At 40.9% G+C, this 17,205-nt stretch overlaps 1 protein-coding gene and 1 long non-coding RNA gene across 3 annotated transcripts; both read right to left on the bottom strand.

The window, feature by feature from the left end:
- Positions 1-5,290: 5,290 nt before the first annotated feature.
- LOC120113096 lies at positions 5,291-7,706 on the bottom strand. Of its 2 annotated transcripts, XR_005514944.1 has the most exons (3): positions 7,353-7,706; positions 6,938-7,065; positions 5,291-5,998 (listed from the first exon to the last, which is right to left on the bottom strand). It is a non-coding gene; the product is annotated as an uncharacterized LOC120113096 (long non-coding RNA). The 2 variants fall into 2 exon arrangements; XR_005514943.1 differs by lacking the exon at positions 5,291-5,998 and having other exon boundaries at positions 6,227-7,065.
- Positions 7,707-9,948: 2,242 nt separating this feature from the next.
- On the bottom strand, positions 9,949-14,509 carry LOC120113181. Its single transcript, XM_039133996.1, has 6 exons — positions 14,388-14,509; positions 13,452-14,305; positions 13,261-13,358; positions 13,091-13,171; positions 11,017-11,093; positions 9,949-10,015 (listed from the first exon to the last, which is right to left on the bottom strand). Exons 1-6 carry the CDS (start codon positions 14,507-14,509, stop codon positions 9,949-9,951), a joined length of 1,299 nt encoding a protein of 432 aa, XP_038989924.1.
- Positions 14,510-17,205: the final 2,696 nt, after the last annotated feature.

Raw genomic sequence — 17,205 nt, 5'->3', positions numbered from 1 at the left:
AGGGTTACATGTGACCTCATCACCCGGTTTTTTGATGGTGACCACTAGAAAGCTACTAGAGATGCAATTAAAAGTAGATTACAAGTCCTTGTCGGTAAGAGCAGTCGACAAGATGTGGAGGATTTTACAAAATTATGGGTTCTTTATCTTTTTGGGACTATCCTCTTCCCAACTGTACGCTACTATGTCCCTAAGACATTATGTTCATTTGTTGATGATTTAGACCGCTTAGGTTCGTATAGTTGGGGTCTTGCCGTTTTCTCTTTTCTTCGGCAGCAAATACCTAGTCTAGCCGAAAGTGTGAAGACTAGAAACTCCATAGGCCAAGGGGTTGGTAGATACATGGATGGCTGCATGGTCGCCTTGGTGGTAAGCATCATAAGATGTTTTTTTTTAAATATCATTGTTACGATATATATATTTAGATGTAATCTGATGTTTACAATACATTTTTGGCAGGTATGGGCTGTTGAGCATGCCAACAGCATTGTTGGAAGACACCGGCTACCGTTCATGTATCCACATCTCGTACGCTGGACCAACAACCCATTCCCCCGCAGGGTGGATGTGATTGCAGATGTTATGAAAAATTTAAAACGATTTGAGGTTTGAATGTTGAATTCATACATTGGAAAATATTTTAACTTGTACGTAAATTTAATTGTTCGCATGCTTTAGGTTATTGAGAAGCTAGAACCAAGAGAGGAGGAGTTGCACATTCTCTCGCAAGGAAGGCCACAATTACTACGGCCTGATGAGAGGCGTATGGAGACAGAACATCAACAATCCGTGCATGTCAGAACTCAGGTATTAGCAGCTTACTGTGACATAGCATTTCCAAACACAGTTAAAGGCATGCTTGATTTGGCATGCACTTTTCACTTGCCGGCACATAGTTCAAGTCTGCACACATGGATGTATGCCTACAGTTTCTTATATTCATACCCCACATTCATTATTGTGTTGTTTTAGATTCCGTCATCCAGCCAAAGTGATCGACATCCATTGCGGGGAATTCACACACGTATCATAGTGCTTGAGACGTGTTTGCAACAATATGGCTTTAGTTTACCAAGCCCTCATCCTATTGGGGATGTTGAGAATACCCGCATAGAACATCTCGATAAGAGGGTGTCGACAATAGAGAAGGTCCTACGAGATAAGGGCCTTTTGGTTGATGACGAACCTGGGGAGCATGCTACAGTTCCCGCTGAGGTAAGCATGCTTCCTCTGTATAAGGTCTGACAAGTTAACTATCAGTTCTAGTATGAATCGACTTGCTTGATTTAAATATGATCTTCCTTGGTTTCGTGAAGGAGCATACTACAGTTGATCCACCTATTCACGATGATGCTCTTCAGAAAGATCATATGCAGCATAGTGCTGATTCGGTGGAGGTATGTAATTTTTTGGTACGTAGTGTTCGCAGTTTATAGAATGGTAGTATAAATTGTCTTGAAATGCATTTTCTTATCAGGTTATTTGGTCCACTGATGGTGAAGCTAAAAAGAAAGCTGGAGCTCCCAGCTCATATGTCTCCTCCTTATGCAAGCGCGTGAAGCTGGGAGCACGCGAGCGCAAGCCATCGGAGAAAGCGAAGGCCATATCACACCAGCCAAAGACTTATAAAAGGGCTAAACAAAGGGTCAAAGTTGCCCAAATAGGTGAGGTTTGTACGGAAAACTCCATTGATACCGAGGATTCGCCCGCTCGGTCAACCAACATATTCGACCCACCGACAAGTTCATTAATGGAGCTCCAAAAATCTGCTCCAACATGGAAGGAAACCTCCCCCCCGAGAGCGGTATAAAAATGTTGTCTCGTCCATATGTGTTTATTTATCCATATTGAATTTGCTAAGTGTATACAGTTAAGTTTCCTAACCTTAATATCTGTCTTCATCATTTATTGAACTTAGCATATAGTGCCGTCCACTAAAGTTAATGATCTTGAGAGAGTGGCACTGAAACGTAGCTTTCATGGGAAGGGGACATGTATTCTCCCTATTTACTATGAAGAAGCTATTAAATTCTTCCTTGAAGAACATGAGTTTGGGTAAGTTAATTATATTAACTTACCATTTTTCACAATTATCGCATTGAAAGTTGCTTAATCATTTGAATTATGTAGGGATATAATATGGGAGGACGAAGATCGTACCAAACCTTCTTGCAGCCCTGATGCCTTAGTGCAGCTCCTACATGACAAGCCACTACGGAGTGACGTATGCTCGTACAATGAAGTACTACTGGAGGAATATAATTTGGTATTGACTGTGTACTTCTTTTATTGCGTACAGGTAATCAATGTGTACTTTCGCATTTTGGAGCTTCTGCCTCGTGCGTTTACTGAGATTATTGACAATCCGTGTTTATATTTGCGCTGCGAGATCTAGGTTTTGACTTACTGCTCACGATGTTGTCCTTACATTTTTCCAATTGAAATTCAGCGTGCCAACGGGGCTGTAACAAATAAATTGTATGCAGGCTGCCGTGCTCCAGAAACTACCATTGGATCACCTCTCAATTACCACTGATGTTACCAAAAGAATCATAGTGTCTTCGGTGCCCAGTATTCAAACATGGCTTCGGGAATTCAGATGTGCCGATCTTCAAAAGTGTAGATATCTTTTCATTCCGATGAATACGGGATGGCATTGGTATCTACTTTCTCTAGACTTGAAGGAGCAGCGTTTCAAAAGCTACAACTCCTTGTGGAGTTTCGATGTTGGGGTGGAGGCTGTTAGATATGTTCGTATCACTTGTGAAATTTGATATTACTAATTTCCTTCTTTATCATAGGTATGTTCTTAAAATTTTGCATTCTTCACATTATTGCAGGCATCTTTTGTGAGATCGTGGCTAAATGACTATGTCGGATTTCGTATCCCTCAATTAACATATTCTGAAATTCGACATGTGCACAACAACGAAATGATAGTGTCGACTGCGGAGCATATATGCTTATGTTTGCAGATGACTTACCCGAGGCAGCACGAGACCATTGCAGGAGGAATTGAAGGATCCATCTTTATACAGGAGCTGGGCTGCAGGGAGTATTCTATTACACTCCGGGAGCGTTGCCAGTGATAGGTTTAGGTCAATGTAACATGCGAAGACTTGTACAGAGAAATCATAGACTACTTCTTGTATCACATGAATGCAAATGAGTTGTAAAACTTGCTTGTAAATGTGTTCTCCGTAATGTTTGTCCAACTGTAATTTTCATGTTCTGTGTAATATAACATTTTCAGAAATATATCATTATTGAGATCAAAGTCCATATTGATTGGCAATTTTTTCAACTTCCTGTCATGCTCATCGCTTAACTGAAAAGTCCATATTGATTGTACAGTGCGAGTTCATCGTAACATTATCAACCCGCACTAAACTAACAATGATATGCATCAACATTTCTGGTTTCATAAAACGTGTCGGAGTTTGAGAAATTGTCTTCAGCATTACATTCCTGTGTTCGACTCCTAAATTCAGGAGTCGACGCTGGCACACCAGCTCTCTGTCTTTGCTCTGTGCCACTTAAGGGGTCAACAATCCGATCACTAGGGTCGACTCCCTTAGACTGGAGTCGACTCTGGCACACCAGCCACTCTCAAGGGCCAACTCCCTTATGTCCCGAGGTCGACTCCAATGTGCCAGAGGTCGACCCTTAGGCTCTGGCTGTTGAGAGCTGCTCTCTGTCTTTGCTCTGTGCCACTTAAGGGGTCGACTCCCTTAGACTGGAGTCGACTCTGGCACACCAGCCACTCTCAAGGGTCGACTTCCTTATGTCCCGAGGTCGACTCCAATGTGCCTGAGGTCGACCCTTAGGCTCTGGCTGTTGAGAGCTGCTCTCTGTCTTTGCTTTGTGCCACTTAAGGGGTCGACTCGCCATTCACTGGGGTCGACTCCCTTAGACTGGGGTCGACTCCGTAATGAGCACCCTAATTAACGGTGTTCCCAGATAAGTTAACTGTGTTCACAGACAGCAAGTTAACTGTATTCCCGAAAATGTTAACTGTGTTTTCAGAAAATGTTAACTGTGCTCCCAGACTAAATAACTGTGTTCCCAGACTACTTAACTGTGTTCCCAGAAAATATTAACTGTGTTCCCAGACTAATTAACTATGTTCCCAAACTAATTAACTGTGTTCCCTGTAACTCCATAACTGTGTTCCCAGACTCCTTAACTGTGTTTCCGGACAAGTTAACTGTGTTCCTAGAAAATGTTAACTGTGTTCCCAGACTAATTAACTGTGTTTCCAGACTACTTAACTGTGTTCTCAGAAAATGTTAACTGTGTTCCCAGACTAATTAACTATGTTCCCAAACTAATTAACTGTGTTCCCTATAACTCCATAACTGTGTTCCCAGACTCCTTAACTGTGTTTCCGGATAAGTTAACTGTGTTCCCAGAAAATGTTAACTGTATTCCCAGACTACTTAGCTGTGTTCCCAGAAAATGTTAACTGTGTTCCCAGACTAATTAACTGTGTTCTCTGTAACTCCATAACTGTGTTCCCAGACAAGATAACTGTGTTCCCAGAAAATGTTAATTGTGTTCCCAGACTAATTAACTGTGTTCCTAGGCTACTTAACTGTGTTCCCAGAAAATGTTAACTGTGTTCCCAGACTAATTAACTGTGTTCCCAGACTACTTAACTGTGTTCCTAGAAAATGTTAACTGTGTTTCCAGACTAATTAACTGTATTCTCAGACTTCTTAACTATGTTCCCAGACTACTTAACTCACACAAGTTCTGTTTTAAATTTTATTTCAAGTTAACTTTTATTTCTTTCCCCTTTTTTAGCAATCTTCTCGATGTTACGAATACACAATTACCATAGAATAAAAATGTCATTATACAAGCCATGTTGGTCAAAAATAGATCATTTCATTGCACCTGTACTAGGGGTGGCAATCGGGTCGGGTCAGACATAAACAGGTCGGGTCAGATACAGATCGGTTCAGAAAATCATAAACCTGAACCTGACCTGTTTATTAAACAGGTCAGAAATTACAACCTGAACCTGACCTGTTTATTAAACAGGTAACCCGACCCGACCCGTTTAACCTGTTTAATAAACAGGTAACCTATTTGCCCAACCCAACCCGACTTGTTTAACCTGTTTAGCCCAACCCATCCTAACCCGACCTGTTTAACCTGTTTGCCCAACCCGACCCGACCTGTTTAACCTGTTTGCAGTAATTAAGAAAATTAGTTGAAAAAAAGATTGCTTGCCCCTTTTTGTTTCCTTTAGGCTTTAATTTTTGTTTCCTTTAGGATTTAATCAGTTTCCTTTAGCAAAGTATATCACATCTGAACAATATGCATGGTTACCAACATAGATATAGGACTGCCTGCATCTTAAACTTTCTTCTGAACTTTCATGTTCTTTTTGTTCACTTTTTCTTGGCATACCAAAAGCACTAGAATAAATTAGCTCTAGCATGCAACAGAATGTTAAACATGTGCAGACATTAGACATTGCAAATGTTTGGAAGTGATAATCTGCAGAGTTGAGCTAATAACTGCAGCTTAAATAAAAGGAGAACATCATTGCAGCAAAGTGCAAAAGAGTACACATATGACACAAGGTTTGAAACCTTTTACATATATCTGTAATTCTGTATAGGAATTTTCATAAGTCAAACCATGTAGCAACATCATGGTCTGAGAGATAATAATAAGAATGGCCACGAAGCAGTAGTGCCTCCAAATTATCTTCATCTTGTTTAAGTATGTATCCAGTCGCTGAAATAGTGAAATAGCACTTGAGTAGTCTTTCAATGTTAACAACAATTTCACCTTGAAAATTTTTGCCTGCAAAGGACACGCTTCACTGAAGTAAGGTTGCAGCTTATTGGTACAATCTCTATCTAATTTAACAAGCAAAGACAAACATCAGTAATCCATAAATGGTACCCGTAAGCATCCTGGAGAAAAGACAAGGACAATTTTGTCAATATAATCCAAAGCTTTTGAAAATCATGAAAGGCATCTGAGATACATGAGAGGTTAGTGAAGCAACAAATGTAAATCATAAGATTTAGAGGCACAGAAAGTGCTGAAACAACAATATGCAGTAGAGACCCATGGAACACAGTTTAGTTTGTTTTATGAGCAGAAGCAACTCACATAATATGATAGAAGAAAGAAATGTAATGGACCAGTAATATACAAAACCTACCCCAGTGACACTAGCACATAGCATGTAATCCACACCAGAATCTTAGAAACAAAGTGACCAAACATAACAAGTTAAACTGATTTGACCGAGGGACACAAATGGCATAACAAACAAACAGCATAACAAGCCTAAATTACAACAGTATAACCACAATGAATCAAGAAAACAACAAAGATAAAAATAAAAACAACAAGACACAACAATAACTAAGGCGACACTTATCCATAAAATTGAGATGGTCTCTGTTAATGCAATAAGGAGCAATCCTTCAACAACATCTATGCATGGAAGAGGTCCAAAAGACAGAGAAAAAGGAAAGATTTCACAGAGGGAATTACTACTATAATATTATCTGCAAGACACAAAGAATAAACCAGAGGCCAAACTTAAGAACTTTCTCAGGGGAAGCCAAATTTAACAACAACCAACAAAACCAACCTCCACAAATACAAGTTTCAAAGACCACGCATGTTGAAGAAAAATCGACCAGCAACCACAAGGCGGTATGGAATTTCATTGATCTCTGCTCTCAAGGAATAAACAAAGCAGTACTTCAAATCAAACAACAGATAATGTTCTCACATAGTTGATAGGTCAGCTAAAGGATTTAGTGCTATCCTTGGGGTAGCAGTATGCTCAAGAAAATACCGTATGACACTTAAATAATATCAAATGGAAATTAAAACCCCGTCTTGTGCTCATGCTACCAAATCTCAGAAAATTCCAAACAGCGCCAGGCAAAAAGCACACCTTTTACCAAATTAGTATTACAGTGCAGATTCACAAACATGAGGTAGATGATAATCTTATTTAAGATCCAAGTAAATGGAATTGCTTTCGGCAATGAGAGAGATCCAGCTAATTCCAGGAGCTTCCACCTGAAAGCCAGCAAATATATTTATTAATTTAATAAAAAGAAGTCGATGAATAGGATCAGCATTTTTTTAAAAAAAACAGTATCTTGGTCATTTTATCAAGTTGTCAAAAAAAAAAAGCAAATAGTCGATCTTCTTAAATCCTTCCTGAATGCTACTACGTTGGAGGTTGAAATCAAATGTATGGATTTAAACCCGGGTAAGAAAATAAGTAACATTGCAATATTGCATATAAAAAGAGAGAAAGAAAATCGAAGATTTAACTCCGGAAAATGGATGGATGAAATCACCTCTCCTATCCAAGAAACGGTTCTCAACTCTATTTTCTGGGCCGATCCGCCGTCCGATCTAACGATCCTAGGGTTCCAAGCTCTCACTCCACCAAAGAAAGAAGCCGAAATCGGAGAACACCGAGGACCAGAAGAGCAACAACTTCACAAAGAAGGAAAAAAAGTAACGAAGCTCTCACTTCATCGGAAGAACTGCTGATCCAAAAGAAAATCTTCAGAACCTTGTGAATAAAAATCTAAATCAAGTGAGAAATCCTTGCAAAACTTGCTTAACCTAGATCGATTGAAACCAAAAACAAAAGAAAAGGAAAATAAAAAATTGGGGCAGTAGCGAAATTATGAGAACATTTAAATACTAACCACGGCGATCTTCCCCTCCTCCTAACCGCGGTGATCTTCGTCTTCCCCTCTTCTCAGACTCGGGGCGATCTTCTTCCCCTCCTCCTAACCGCGGCGATTTTTCCCTCCTCTCAGACTCGCGTGCTCGGTGCTTCCAACTCCAAGCCCTCGCACGACACGGCCGCATGGCTACACAGTGCACGGGGAATAGAAAAGGGTTAGGGACCTAGGGTTTGTGAGAACTCCTAGTGATTATAAACCACCTGATCTTAGATGAACGGCAGCAGCCCAATTACAATCTAAACGGGTTAAACGGGTCAAGACATTTAAAACCCATATCCGACCCAATTAATAAACAGGTTAAACGGGTCAACCTGTTTACGACCCGAACCTGTTTAGGCCAAACCCAAACCTGTTTATGGCGGGTCGAACACGGGTCGGGTTGGCGGGTCGGGTCATATTTTGCCACCCCTAACCTGTACACATTACAAAAAGATATTACAATGAGTCTCCTCGAGACCTATTAAACTCTTGCAGACAAAATAACTTAAGTTAACTCCTAGGAAAAGAAGAAATCAACGGGCAGTGAAACTCGAAGAAGCTCCTGCCTGTCTCCCCAATACAATACTTAGAACCTCTGTAACTTTCTGCAGAATGGCTGCAACTTCAGCATTGGACTGGAGATAGGAGTTCTTCAGCTGAGCTAAAGTCTGATTGTTGTTATGCAGTCCTTGTAGAAGTTTGTTGCATACATCCTTTGCATTTTCATTCAATCTCTCCATGTCCTTTCTGACAGATTGTTGAAGCTTTTTTGTCTCATCTTCTATGTCCACAAATCTCTGGTACTGTCCTTGAACAAGATCTCGAAGACTGACCATTTCTGCCCTCATATCAGCGACCAATTGACAGACGGCGTTAGAAGGTACCAAGGCTGTACAAGCAACATCTGTAGAATTTCTTAACTCATGCACAATATCTTCCCTTAGTGCTCTGAACTGCTCAGCACTAAGTCTAACTTCAGTGGGCTGCTGAGGTTGCGCAATTGGTTCTTCAGTGGGAGGATGAAATGATTCTTCATTTTCGATAGGTCGCTGCTCTTCTGTATGGCACGCACTGGTCTTCCCTTCATCTTTTCTTATCCATTGACCATCTTTCTTACGAAAACCCATTCGATGTAGGGACTGGTCATTGTAAGTATCCCAATGTGAAAGAGTTGTAGATGGCTCCCCTTCAGTATTTACACCGAACTCCTCGAAGACTAAGGTTAAGAGCATTCCATATGGCAAGGATGCCTTAGCTCTAGAGGCAGACTCTAGCATGTGTCTAATCATCAGTTGAGGTAAACTAAGGGGGCTACCGTTCAGAATGTGGAACATAACAAGAATATCTCTTTCGGACACAAAATCAAACCTATCTATTTTCGGAAAGAGGATTCGGCTAACAATATGATGTAATAGTCGATTTTCCACACTAAGACGGTTGGCTGAAATTTCCTCAAGTGGACTTACTTTTTCTGTACCTAGAATATATTGAAGGGCCAACACTCTATTTTCTAAAAAATCATCGGTTGAACCAGAGGTTGGCATGTTCACAACACTCCCTAGGGTTTTCGGGTTTAGTAGAATTGGAGTTCCGTTTACCACACTTTCAAAGCTACCAATTCCGGTGTTGATATTGGCATAGAATTGGCGAACAAGATTCGGGTACGTCGGAATGTTAAGGGAACATAGGGTTTTCCAACCCATGGATTTGAGCTTCAGACCTATTGTAAAACCCTCGGCTTCTAAGAAATCGAAATCAATTTTCCTACCCAGAGAAACAGGATGGGTTACCAAGGGTACTTGTCTAGGAGAAGAAGGTGGAGCATGCGAATGAGGAGGAGGAACATCGTTTCTTGCCTTCGACCTTCGCTCGGTAGCTTCGGGAACATTACTTCTCTTCTTTGAAGGCCGCACGACTTGTTTCCTCGGCATGGCGACGAATGGATGATAGATAAAGAGGAGGGAAGCAAGGAATCGGAGGGAAGGAAGAGACACAAGGAGCACGGAAAGAAATTAGGTCGACTCCACAAAAATAGAAGGGAAGAGGGAGTCGATTGACTCGGGGTTTTATTTCGTTATTCGAGTTACGGGTCGACTCGAATAACTCCCGAGTCGACTCCAATGAAATGGAGTCGACTCCCTCTTGATGTAACTGTGTTCCCATACAATTAACTGTGTTCCCAGAAACTCCATAACTGTGTTCCCAAAAAAGGTAACTATGTTTCCAGACAAGTTAACTGTGTTCCCAAAAACTCTATAATTGTGTTCCCAGAAACTCCATAACTGTGTTCCCAAACAAGTTAACTGTATTCCCAGAAACTCCATAACTGTGTTTCCAGACAAGTTAACTGTGTTCCCAGAAACTCCATAGCTGTGTTCCCAAACAAGTAATCTGTGTTTCCAGAAACTCCATAACTGTGTTCCCAGAAACTCCATAACTGTGTTCCCAAAAAATGTAACTGTGTTCCCATACAAGTTAACTGTGTTCTTAGAAACTCCATAACTGTGTTCCCAGAAAAGGTAACTGTGTTCCCAGACAAGTTAACTGTGTTCCCAGAAACTCTATAACTGTGTTCCCAGAAAATGTAACTGTGTTCCCATACAAGTTAACTGTGTTCCCAGAAACTCCATAACTGTGTTCCCAGAAAAGGTAACTGTGTTCCCAGACAAGTTAACTGTGTTCCCAGAAACTCCATAACTGTGTTCCCAGAAACTCCATAACTGTGTTCCCAGAAAATGTAACTGTGTTCCCATACAAGTTAAACTGTGTTCCCAGAAACTCCATAACTGTGTTCCCAGAAAAGGTAACTGTGTTCCCAGACATATACAACTGTGTTCCCAGAAACTCCATAACTGTGTTCATAGAAAATGTAACTGTGTTTCCATACAAGTTAACTGTGTTCCCAGAAACTTCTTTTATTGTGTTCCCAGAAACTCCATAACTGTGTTCCCAGACAAGGTAACTCTGTTCCCAAAAAATATTAACTGTGTTCCCAGAAACTCCATAACTGTGTTCCCAGAAAAGATAACTGTGTTCCCAGACAAGTTAACTGTGTTCCCAGAAACTCCATAACTGTGTTTCCAAAAAATGTAACTGTGTTCCCATACAAGTTAACTGTGTTCACAGAAACTCCATAACTGTGTTCCCAGAAAAGGTAACTGTGTTCCCAGACAAGTTAACTGTGTTCCCAGAAACTCCATAACTGTGTTCCCAGAAACTCCATAACTGTGTTCCCAGAAAATCCATAACTGTGTTCCCAGAAAATGTAACTGTGTTCCCATACAAGTTAACTGTGTTCCCAGAAACTTCTTTTATTGTGTTCCCAGAAACTCCATAACTGTATTCCCAGATAAGGTAACTCTGTTCCCAAAAAATGTTAACTGTGTTCCCAGAAACTCCATAACTGTGTTCCCAGAAAAGGTAACTGTGTTTCCAGACAAGTTAACTGTATTCCCAGACAAGGTAACTGTGTTCCCAGATAAGTTAACTGTGTTCCTAGAAACTCCATAACTGTATTTCCAGAAAAGGTAACTGTGTTCCCCGACAAGTTAACTGTGTTCCCAGAGACTCCATAACTGTGTTTCCAGAAAAGGTAACTGTGTTCCCAGACAAGTTAACTGTGTTCCCAGAATTCTTAACTGTGTTCCCAGACAAGGTAATTGTGTTCCCAAACAGGTTAACTGTGTTTGCATGGCGAGTTGGGTCGAACTGCTATATTTTGAGTCGACCCCATTTCAAGGCGAGTCGACCACTAAAGTGGCAAAGAGCAAAGACAGAGGGCAGCCGAAATCTGCGAAGCCTAATTTTCATGCTCACGGTGTTTTGAGTCGACCTTCGTGCAGTAGGAGTCGACTCCGGTGAAAGGCGAGTCGACTCCTTAGGTGGCACAGAGCAAAGACAGAGAGCAGCCGAAATAAGCGAAGCCTATGTGTCGACCTCACGGTGTTTTGAGTCGACCTCCGTGCAGTGGGAGTCGACTCCCTTATACTGGAGTTGACTCTTTAGGTGCCACAGAGCAAAGACAGAGAGCAGCCGAAATAAGCGAAGCCTAAGTGTCGTCCTCACGGAGTTCTGAGTCGGCCTCTGGGCAGTTTGAGTCGACCCCAGTGAAAGGCGAGTCGCCCCGTTAAGTGTGACAGAACAAAGACAGAGAGTGGACCTTAGCTCAGCCAACCTTAAGTGTCGACCTCTTTTCCTACTGAGTCGACATCGGGACAGCTCGAGTCGACTCCAATAGTTTCGGAGTCGACTCGTTAAGTGTCTCAGATAATTCCACAGTAAGGCAAAGTCGAAGGGAAGCCAGGAAACGGGATTTTAGGTATCAATATATATTTTTCCACGCCAAATTCAACTATTGTAATTGTCAGAGCTGATGTGGAATGCTGTGCCAACTGTTGAATAACTGTGTATCATTACGTGTTTCTAACATGTTTACAATGCATTCTGGTTTGAAGTACAAAAATCAAAATCTAACAAAAAAACAACATATACAATTCAGTTTGCACTTCGTTAACATCAATACAAGAGATTTCTAGTTAATATGCTGTGACTAACATGAAAACACATTGCAGGTATCTCGATACATTCTTCATAATCTCCATATTCTTTAGTTGATGACCTCATTACAACTCCTTCTATTGTGCCCAACCTTCCCACATCGTCCACATCTCATTTCACGTACTGACTCCACTTGCGAAGGTCTTCTCTTCTTTTTAGGCCTGTCAGGACGTGTCTTTCTGATAGGCGGTAGAATGTGAATATTTTTAGATGCACTTTGGGGCTTCTCCATGTCAGGAATAGGACTGATTGCTTCTGCATATGTTACTCTATACAATTCAGCTTGGAAGCAATTGTCAGTGAATTAGTATAGTGATCTGTCGGCCTTCTCGATGCATGCACAAGCATGCTTAAATGGCATGCGGAAGATTCGCCACTCGTCACAAGAGCAGCTACACATCTGCAGGTCAACTTTGCATGAGTAGTTCGTATCCTTTACGTCATATATCATTATGTTGGACGTAAATACAGCTAATCTCCGACCATCTTCAGCATTTTTATGCAACACTTTCTCAGCATCCGGACAAAGTTGGGATTGAATGCTATATCCTCGATTACGCTGTTCATGCATCATCTGCATTATTTGGATCCTTATATGGTCAACCATCTGAGGCACAGGGAGATGACGAGCCTCCATGACCCAACTATTAAAACACTCTGCCACATTCGATGTCATGATGCCCCAGCGTGGACCTGGAAATACAGCATTCGCCCAATGCTCCGGCTTTGCACGTAGGAGAAAGGTGGTAGCACCAGGGGCTTCTGATGTAAGCTTGGCAATTAATTAGCTTTCGGAATACACTAAGCCTTGGTGTATAGGCAGCAGCATTTAGTAAATCAATGAGCCTCTTTCTCTCAGCTGCACGATAATGGACGAGGACCTGCATTGATAATTAAAATCAGATATACCACATGCTATATTACTTACATACTTTGTAGTTTAAATTATTCATAATATGACATTGCAAACCTGATTCTTTAAGTTTTCTTTCACATGACATATACAATATGAGTGGTAAGAATCAGGAAAGTACTTCGGCACGAATTTAATAATGCCCTGATGTCTATCTGTCATAAATGTGAACTGTTGACCATGATACTCACTACAACTATGAATAGCTTCTTTCAAAAACTAGCAAAACCATTCCCAATTTTCATCACTTTCTGTATCTACAACACCATAAGCTATAGGAAACTTATCATCATTTCCATCTTTGGAAGTGGCTCCAAGCAGTACACCTCCATCCTTATGCTTTATAAATGTGCCATCCATAAAAATCAGAGGACGACATCCTTTTATGAAACCCATTAGTGAAGCATGAAAACAAATGAATAGACGTCTGAATCGACCTTCAATTGTTTCATACTCTGCAATGCTGTCGAGGTTGGTCTGAAGAGTGGCATCGCAATACCAGCGAATCCGTTCATAAGATAGCCGGTTATTACCATAAAGATCCATCATAGCCACCTCCTTACCACGCCAAGCTTGATGATACGGTAATTCAACACCATATTGTCGACGAATATCCTTTACAATATCACTCGGCTTATATAACGGCATATCTTGAAGTTGATCTTTAACAATTTTCAAAATCCAACGTTTTGAAGCCTTTGGATGAGACCGCACTTGCAATCTTCCTCCACAAGTGTGGTTATAGTGCATTTTTTTAATTGTAAACTTTTCACTATTCCCAAGGTGAGAAGCATGGATACGCCATTCGCAACCATCATAAACACATTCTACAGTAACTCGATCACGATCGTTCTTCACGAAGACAAAATTCCTGCAATTTGCAATGCAATAGTTGCGAATCGTGTCTCGTAGAGTTTCCACATTCATGAACTCCTGACCAACACCCTCTATACTATTTTTCCAATCATCCAATGAATTTTTTTGACTTGCTTCCTCTTCAATTGCGGCTCTTGTTTCTTCAACAACTTGACCAAAATTACTTGAGCTACCCTTCGAATAATTTTTCAATCTCGAACTAATTTCAGGACAATGGGATGAGCCACTGTTCAAACAATAGGATAAACATTATTTTAGCAAACTTACTAAAGTCCGTTGCACTAACCAAAATTTTAAAAATGGAATACCTCTCAATTACCACAGCAGCACCTTCGATCAAGGTTGGAGAATGCGTAACAACCATCTCGATCACCTTGGTATTTAAGTTGATGTGTATTTGATGCCTGTTACGAACATCCTTATCACTCATGAGCGTAACAAGCATTCTAGACTTGTTTGAAATATAAAACTTAACTTCTATCATTGTAGAAGATAAATGTCTCCACCTTTCAAATATTTCCTTAAAAATTTAATCAAGAATTGTGTCCTTTGAGATGGAAATAATCACAGCTTCGCTACCATAACAACAAATGGCCATAAAAATAGAGCTAGCAGTGTCTTCCGAAGCCATGACAATGGAAAAAAGAGGAGGCAATGAACGGATAATTCCGAATTGCAAACAGACTTAGGAATATAGTGGAGCAGAGTCTCACTACACAGAGAAAGAGGGACTATCAGCGTTCTCTCAAACAGGGAACAAGTAAAGAGTAAGAGGGAGTCTCAACGTTTTTAGGTCAACACAAAGGATCGACATGCTCTCTCCCTATCCATCTAGCATCCATCCTAATAGGTGCCTGTCTCTTCCCAGACCAAACAATCTCCATTGGCAAAGAAAAAATAGAGAAGAAAAGAGAAGAACGGAGGCAAAACGCATACCCTCTCGCGGCCTATTTTTTCACCTTTTTTCCCATTTCAAAATCTTCCTCCAAACCCATCTTCGGTAAACATCTTCCGTGGGATCACCAGGGGCATCTACACTTAAGGGCTGCAAGTGGGATTTATACTTGGGAGCATCTTCGGTAGACAAAAACAGAGTGTCTTCCGGTTAGAAAACAGAAGCTGTTCATTTTTTTCCCGCTTCCGGTAACATGGGGGTACTTGAGTAACCTGGGGGCACTTTGGGTACTATATTTTAAAAGAAACAGTAACTTAGGGACCGGGAGTTAAAGATCCATGAAGCGGTGGACCGAAAGTTTTATTTTGAGTCAACCGGGACCTTCTGTTAGAGTGAGGTCTTTAGAGGGATGGGAAAGTAATTTTCCGAAATATATTTGAGTGAAACACGTGAGGGAGTGGTGTGGTTCTTTTCATTTTTTTTGCAACATGTCTCAAGGCGGAAGTGAGGAAGCACCAATAGACACCAAACTGTTCATTCAAGCTATGCAACAACAATTCCAGCGGATGAATGCCCAACTTGAAGAAATCCGAGAACGTTTAGATCATAATGACCAACGAGTGAATCAAATACAGCAAGGCACTATGCCACGAGGGAGAAGGCAAACAGACGTTCCTCCATTCCTCTAGCTGATCATGATGATACTTATGAAGGTGAAAATGAAGAATTTGATGATGAAGCCTCCATAGCTTCCATACGAAGACAAAGAGATCATAGACCAAGACGACATCGCCAGCACATGCATCAAAATAGAGATGTTGTCGATCGCAACACCAGTTCGATTAAACTTTCTCCCCCACCTTTTCAAGGTAAAAATGATCCTGATGCTTACATTGAATGGGAAAGAAAAGTGGAACTTGTTTTCGATTGTCATAACTATTCGGAGGAAAAGAAAGTTAAGCTTGCAGCTATTTCTTTTACGGACTATGCAAGTCGAAAAAGAAATCGAGAGATTCCAATTGACAATTGGGATGGCATGAAAGCTGCCATGAGGAGAAGATTTGTTCCTTCACACTATTATAGAGACTTACATTTAAAGTTGCAAAGTCTTAAACAGGAAACAAAATCTATTGAAGAATACCATAAGGAGATGGAAATAACCATGATTCGTGCCAATGTTGAAGAAGATAGAGAGGCAACAATGGCTAGATTCATTTGCGGTCTCAACCGTGAGATTGCGAATGTTGTGGAACTACAACATTATGTGGAAATTGAAGATGTGGTCCACATGGCTATAAAAGTTGAGAGGCAACTTAAAAGTGGAGGAATATCATCATCCAAGCATGAAGCTGCTGGTTCATCTAATTGGAAGTCCAAATGGAGTCCTACTCCAAAACAAGAAGAAAAGCCTAGTTTTAGGCCTAAAGAAGAGAAAACTATGGCCAAACAATTTGAAAAAGGTACTTCTTCCAACCAAACTCAAAGAAATCGTGATATTAAATGCTTCCGATGTCAAGGCTTTGGTCATACTTCTTCTCAATGCCCAAACAAGTGAACCATGATCATGGGGATATTGTTTCTGAAGAAGAAAATGATAAAGAGTCTATCTATGCCACAACTTGAAGATGCTAGTGATACAGAATAGGCTGTTGTTGGTCAAGCCTTAGTTGTTCTTAGAGCTATAGTCTACTTTTTTGGCTATGCATTCTATAGGGTATTGGCGTTGTGCGACACTAGTCCTGTCGTCCGCCTAATTAGTGGGGAGACATTGATGTACGCGGTCAGCCAGGGGTCAAAGATCACCTGAGATACCTTCCAAAGTGACCAACCGGGACCGTTTTGCGCTTTGCGGCTAACGAATGTGGGAATGAGTTCTATGTTCAAGCTCAAACAGACAATGATGAACAACAACGTGAGAATATCTTTTACACTCGCTGCCATGTCAAAGAAAGAGTTTGTGGTTTGATAATTGATGGTGGAAGTTGTGTGAATGTGGCGAGCAAGCTGATGGTGGACAAGCTACGGTTGAAGACTCAAAAGCAGCCTCATCCATATCGACTTCAATGGCTTAATGATCGTGGAGAATTAAAAGTCACAAAACAGGTTCTTCTATCTTTTTCCATTGGAAGATATTCTGATGAAGTCCTTTGTGATGTGGTTCCAATGCAAGCAAGTCACATATTGCTTGGAAGACCTTGGCAGTTCGATCGGCGTACCCTCCATGACAGTTA

Source organism: Phoenix dactylifera, chromosome 14 (assembly GCF_009389715.1).
Source record: "Phoenix dactylifera cultivar Barhee BC4 chromosome 14, palm_55x_up_171113_PBpolish2nd_filt_p, whole genome shotgun sequence".
Classification (NCBI taxonomy): Eukaryota; Viridiplantae; Streptophyta; class Magnoliopsida; order Arecales; family Arecaceae; genus Phoenix; species Phoenix dactylifera.
The sequence above is the reverse complement of the archived record's forward strand: the minus strand, read 5'-3'. Positions and strand labels throughout refer to the sequence as shown.

Excerpts from the sequence above, each read along its gene's own strand:
- LOC120113181 (XM_039133996.1), bottom strand. The coding sequence starts at position 14,509 with ATGAGTGATAAGGATGTTCGTAACAGGCATCAAATACACATCAACTTA. Across the intron at positions 14,306-14,387 it reads GCTGCTGTGGTAATTGAGAG|TGGCTCATCCCATTGTCCTG; the intron begins GTATTCCATTTT and ends TTGTTTGAACAG. Across the intron at positions 13,359-13,451 it reads TGGTGTTGTAGATACAGAAA|ATAGACATCAGGGCATTATT; the intron begins GTGATGAAAATT and ends CATTTATGACAG.